Source organism: Triticum dicoccoides, unplaced genomic scaffold (genome assembly GCF_002162155.2).
Source record: "Triticum dicoccoides isolate Atlit2015 ecotype Zavitan unplaced genomic scaffold, WEW_v2.0 scaffold171727, whole genome shotgun sequence".
Lineage (NCBI taxonomy): Eukaryota > Viridiplantae > Streptophyta > Magnoliopsida > Poales > Poaceae > Triticum > Triticum dicoccoides.
In genome coordinates, this window is record NW_021221759.1 from 1 (window position 1) to 5852 (window position 5852).

Genomic DNA, 5852 nt, shown 5'->3' on the forward strand with positions numbered 1-5852 from the left:
TCCTACGAAGATTACCCAACCATAATTCATCAGCATTGGCTGATTCTTTGACCTCCTAGTTCATGCCTCCAGCTAATCGGTTTGAAGCCTGGTGAAGATGCGAAGGAAGGCGATGCTTGCATTTTTTCCATGCTTATCAAAGGCAAAAATATTGTTGGAGCGGGCAAGATGGCCCTGAATCTGAATAGTAGCGAATAGTCTGCTCTGGAACAACCATAAAACCATGATATAGAAAATAACGATGGATTATCCTCTATAAAGGGGTTGCTACATATAAAACATGGATTCCAAAGTATCATATTTTTAGAATATAAAGGACAGTTCACTACTAGAGGAAAAAGTGATGCAACATTGGAGATACATATTTGTTTTGGCTCGGCGGTAGTCTGATAAAGAAGTTTTTGTTAAGTACTGAACGTGCAATGCTGATCAGTCCTTTTAGAACAACCATCAGTCAGTCGTACAATACAAGAAACAAAATGGCAGCTACTACTTATAGCTAGTGACCAATTATAGGAACGTTCAATCTATGAGGTTTTGCAGATATATTATAAGGAACACCGACATTTTGCAAGCCATGGGTTACTAACCTGCATGAAAATAGGGAGTACATCCCTTGTAATTGACATGAAGATTGTACAAATATACTGCTCGTATGTTAATTTGGTACCCACAACACACTATTCCAATTCTGAATCAACAAAAGTATGCCTTTTCAGTCAACTAGAACAACATTGCTCATGCTTATCTCTCTGCCACTGGTTTAAGCAGAATGGGGGAAAGGCGTGGACGAAATTGTAATAGCAAAAATACCCTTAACAAATGGATAAAGGAAGAAGCAAACATACCAAGATCCTTGAGCTGCTGCAGATGGTCAGTGCTGCTGACGGCGGTGGCGGTGGTAGGTTGAGTCGCCGATGCGCTCACAACGAGCGACCACTGCCAAAGGCGAAATCAGGGCACTCTTCAGATGTTCCGGTGGTAGGCTGCTGCTAGAAATTTCAAAAACGCAGATATTTGAGTGAGACGTCGCTCGATTGGTACAGGATTGAGAGAGATTGAGTGAAATTTACTAACCCAAAATCGCCTGGCGGCTGGCGCATTGGTACAAAAGAGGGAGAGAGCGGCGATTGGATTCAGTGAAGATCTTGAGGGAGGGAGATTGGTTCTTGAGCTCGCTGGGCCGTAACCCTAGCTCGCGGCGGTGGCTGTGCTGGTACAGGAGATGGAAGGAGAGGGAGACGACCTTGAGTGCAGGCGGAGGTCAATTTACTTGATTTACCTATGCTGCAAGGACTGTTTTGAAAATGTACCAGCAGACCCATCTTCTAACCGATCTGGTCCCTGTCTTTTGCATCCAATGGCCCATATGTCGCTGGTGCACTCGGCGCATCAGTTCGCTCGTTTCACCAGATACATTCTCGGTTCAACAAATAAGCATGTTTCATGTGACTCTTGGGAGATAAAAAAGTTCATGCAAACAAGTTATGCTGTGTGTTGGGTGTGTACAAAAAATGTGGCATTCCTTACAAATACCCAACGTGTCACACTACTATGCGGTACAACTGCACGCTTCATGATCCATTCAACGGCAAAGCTGCTCTCTCCCAAAAGAAAGGAAAATGAAAGAAGAAAAAAGCTGCTACACACACGAGTAAACAAATTTTTTTGCCCCTTATTGTTTCTTTGCTCTTAAACGAGCGGAAGCTGGGCAACATGTCGAAGGGAGTAGCGGAGCAGTACGCATTATTTCTTCTGAGCGTTAGTCGTGACGAGTCTGCTAGCTAGAGAGTGTAGGCGACGATTGCTGGTATCGGTTAAGGTCATCCCAGACCAAGTGCTCGACCTCCTCCCACGACGTTGCAGCTCGCAGCTCTTTCCACAGCCCGAATATAGCTGCCAGCACGTTGTCCTCGTGCAGCATGCAGTAGCACCTGCAATGTAAGAGCACCGCGCATCAGAGCCAAACATGTTTCTCCCTCCCTTGGGAGACCGAGCGACTGACAAACCAACAAGGATCACTGATCATTCCGAGATAGAGCGCAGGGAAGGATAAAACACGGATAATGTGGGCTGCTCTGATTTATTTATGCATGTATGCACTTACATCGCGCGATATGACGCAGTGCTGAACTTCGAATTTCGCACCGACTTGTAGATATCATTGTTTGATTTCCCTCTCAGGAAAGGAAGCTGGTAGCTTCTTAGGTACTCCCTGAGAAGATCAATATCCCCACGGAAAACATCCAGGTGCAGCGGAATCAAGTCACATAGAGGATCCCCTGTTACGACAAACAGTTTTTGGTCGCAATCAAATTAAGATCAAATAAATATAAACTTTGATTTACAATCTAACAGAAGTTTTCACAGTGCAGACTGGTAGATATGAGCAGCTCAATTTAAGCATTTTTACAGATATATAGTTATCCCATCTTCGGTTTCAGATGCCAGTATTACGCAAACTATTTTGTTAAATGTTCAAATAAAGCAATGTCAGATTTCCAGGGAACAAAGTGAACTGGCCGCTTACCGATGGACAGATCACTGAAGTCAATTATATTAATTGCATCCAGTTTCTCCAGATCTCTCTCACAAGTGCTTTTGGCATCAGTGAGGGACCTCTGAGTAAGAATGTTATCGTCCATAATATCTGAATGTATCCAACAAGGGAATGTGTACACTGAGTCACCATCGTCATCCTGATTGTCCAATCATACCATTAAACACAAAGTTCGACCACAGATGCATATGAAGAAGATGAAATTGAAAAAGTACCTTAACAAACTTGATTAGAGAGCTCATATCAGCAGGGAGATATTCTTCAGCCTTCTCAATTAAAACTGTTGGGACAGTACCCCCCCTTCACAGATATGTAAACAATGTTGAGGTATAAAGCAGCGTATGGAATTCTATATAAATATAATATTATGGATTTATGGTAGGCTTGTAGCATTTTGGCTAAAACAACTCAATACCAAATCAATGCATAGTCATTGCTACTTATATATTGCTAATGTTGAAATGTTAAAATAATTTCGTCAAAGAATCATTTTAAAGAAATTCCGTAAAAAAAGAAATATTAAAACAATAAATAATGTAATGGTTATTTATTGGATGCCTGCCTCTACAATTTTTTTGTAACCCTAGTAGAGGATTTTAAGTTGCAAGTGAACCATTCTATAATTTGACAATATCTTCTTAATCACTTTACATCTGACTGTGGTCTGTGGACACAAAATTGACTTGCAGACCCACAGTTATTGGATAAAATAAAACTGAGCAACAAAATGTCCTGTTTTAGTAAAACTCATTAAAACTAGCCAAATAAACCTGCTTTAGAAGTTTTTCACTTACCAGTTAGCTAGGTGCTTCTTTATATTATTCCTTCTTCCGTTTAAAGTAGAAATTACTTGTTTCCATTCAGGTGGATCACTGTCTCTCACATTATTGTCTTCAGGTTTGGGTAATGGTTCCCCATGTGGAAGGGGTAATAAATGGATATTTCGCATTTGAACTCCCAAGGATGATGCCAGATTCAAAAGGTCAGCCTTGGACAATGTATCACGGCTAAGAAAAATGAAGAGAACAGTAAGCACGTATTTACATAATTAATTAAGTAATTACTCCCATTTTGACTTGAGAAATGAATAAAACTTACACACGAGCAAAGATATCCCCTTTGCATTTTCTCGTAACCATGTAAGGCCAAATAGGTTTGTTTGAACATTCAGTGGAACTATCCATTCCAAACTGCTGTTTGCTCCATAATCCAAGAGGAAAACAGCTGTTTGTGTAAGAAAGCTCCAGAGGATAGTATTTAGCCAAAACATCTGGCATTCCTTTTCCATCCCATGGGACTGTTCTGTAGACGCCATCTTCGTACACAAGAAATCCACTTGCAATGATCTCAGGGACGTGATTGATCAAAGGCGAGCCAACTTTTCGCAGAAGATTATAGAACTCAAGCTGCATCAGGAAAGTGATCAATATCGTGAGTGTTGCATTTAATTTTATTAAGTTGCAGAACCAATGCAACATTACCTCTGTGCCTAAACCATGGGCAGAATAACCCAGGCCTCCTTCAGCATAGATTTTAATCACATTGTCAGAAACAATGAAGACCTGAAAAATTGTGGTACAGGTTATATTCACATACCATGCAACAATGAGTGTATATGCAGCGCAATATGACACTAACTGGCATCATAGGAGTATCTTAGAATCTCAGATATGTTTAATGTCTTGGCATTGGCGCATAGCAGTGAGCAAGTATGTATATCTATAAATCTTCTAAAGTCGGAACCAACCTTGCAAGGCAGAAACCACAGATGCAGTAACAAGTAAACCAGGATATTCTACACGAATCAATTTCTGTGAGAAATAACCCTAACATGTTGAGTAAGTATTTCAAACCAACACGAATTACATGATACTAACACGACAGAATTATTTATTGACAGTTGTAAATCTGAGACAGCAAGTAAAAGTAATTGTATACTTACTGGGTTGCTACCTGTGCCAACAGGAAGCTTCTCATCCTCTGACGGTGGTGGTAAACTATGGCATGCACTTATTTCCTCTAAGCATGCATACCATTTGTCCACACTTATTGCTAGGCATGCACCCTACAGGAACAGACATATATGTTGGCACAAGGAACAAAACATTATCAAGAAACAGATATATAAACCACATGGTATTTCATATAAAAATTGACAAAGTAAAATTTATGTAAATGATGGAACAAAGATCACCTTCCATATTAGTCCTCTCAGTTCAGGCTTAAGAACCCATAGCCTTCGCAGCCATTCTCTTGCTTCTCTCTGGCCAATTGGATTAGTAGGACTCCAGACAGAAGTATAGTGATCTTTTTCCTTCTCAAGAAATTGGGATAAGAAACCTATATCATACGAGAAAACTTGGTTCTCCAAACTTTCATGGACATCTGAGAACTCAAATGAAGCACACTGATTTGCACTGTTTGAAGCTCTTCCGGACCCTGAACCTTTCAGTCTTTTTTCTGCACGAGTCATGTCATTGTGGTTCCATGCACTCATTGTTCCAGGCGGATGATTTTCAATATCTCTAATAGATTTTCCTGGAACAGCAAGTAAGCCAGCACGACAAACTCCTTTGTGACAGTGACCAGGTGCCATGTCTAGACATACATGCTCAAAATTTGATTGATTGACAAAGTTTTGTGTAACTGCGACAGTAGTCTCAAGGTTTAGAACACAATGCCACCATCCACTAGGAACAAATATGGTCTCTCCTGGTAATTGTGTGCATTCCAGTGGTTTCTCGTGTTCAGCAAGATGAGGATAGATATCAAGCCACCACTGCAAACGATCAAAATAATATGAAATGATATGGGGGCAAAGTTTGGAGAAAAGCAAAAACAGTAACAAGTTATTACCTGCAAAGACGTTGGAGTCTCAATGTCAACATCACCATCCTCATCACTTACATGTACCGTGACACCACCAGGCACTCTTCCTGGAGGGTACAGTGCCCATCTATGAAAAAAGGTGGATATCATTAATGGAAACACAAATTCTTGCCCCTTCCAAATTTTCAGCATTGTACAGCATGGGACAATCAGCTTTAACAGGTCAAGAGGAGTACAAGTTTAGGTATAGCATATCCTCGCACCGTTCACAGTATAGGGTTACGATTTTTAAGTTTCAATTAAAATACAAAAGCATGCACTCAAGTTGAATCACATCTTTCTACTGCCCACGGCTATCTTCTGTCTCTGTTCAACATATATGAATATGCGTAGGATTCTCGCTTGATTCTCTCTCACTCCCAAGACATTAACTATGGACATCCTGACTAAATTTGTCTATCGT

General features: G+C 40.6%; 1 protein-coding gene and 1 long non-coding RNA gene across 3 annotated transcripts; both read right to left on the reverse strand.

Annotated features, from left to right (window-relative positions):
- Positions 1 to 6: 6 nt before the first annotated feature.
- LOC119344519 lies at positions 7 to 1336 on the reverse strand. Of its 2 annotated transcripts, none has more exons than XR_005166713.1 (3): positions 1078 to 1336; positions 849 to 989; positions 7 to 204 (listed from the first exon to the last, which is right to left on the reverse strand). It is a non-coding gene; the product is annotated as an uncharacterized LOC119344519 (long non-coding RNA). The 2 variants fall into 2 exon arrangements; XR_005166712.1 differs by having other exon boundaries at positions 849 to 992.
- A 106-nt stretch (positions 1337 to 1442) lies between these two features.
- On the reverse strand, positions 1443 to 5596 carry LOC119344520 (F-box protein At1g78280-like). The gene is made up of 10 exons (XM_037614924.1): positions 5417 to 5596; positions 4755 to 5339; positions 4503 to 4625; positions 4042 to 4122; positions 3659 to 3966; positions 3355 to 3567; positions 2776 to 2860; positions 2531 to 2699; positions 2108 to 2282; positions 1443 to 1934 (listed from the first exon to the last, which is right to left on the reverse strand). Exons 1-10 carry the CDS (start codon positions 5579 to 5581, stop codon positions 1781 to 1783), a joined length of 2058 nt encoding a protein of 685 aa, XP_037470821.1. The 5' UTR covers positions 5582 to 5596; the 3' UTR covers positions 1443 to 1780.
- Positions 5597 to 5852: the final 256 nt, after the last annotated feature.

Bases quoted from the DNA above. Each gene is read 5' to 3' on its own strand.
- LOC119344520 (XM_037614924.1), bottom strand. From the start codon at position 5,581: ATGCTGAAAATTTGGAAGGGGCAAGAATTTGTGTTTCCATTAATGATA. The intron at 5,340-5,416 runs GTAATAACTTGT...GATCGTTTGCAG, and splicing joins AGACTCCAACGTCTTTGCAG to TGGTGGCTTGATATCTATCC. The intron at 3,568-3,658 runs GTAAGTTTTATT...CATTTTTCTTAG, and splicing joins GGGGATATCTTTGCTCGTGT to CCGTGATACATTGTCCAAGG.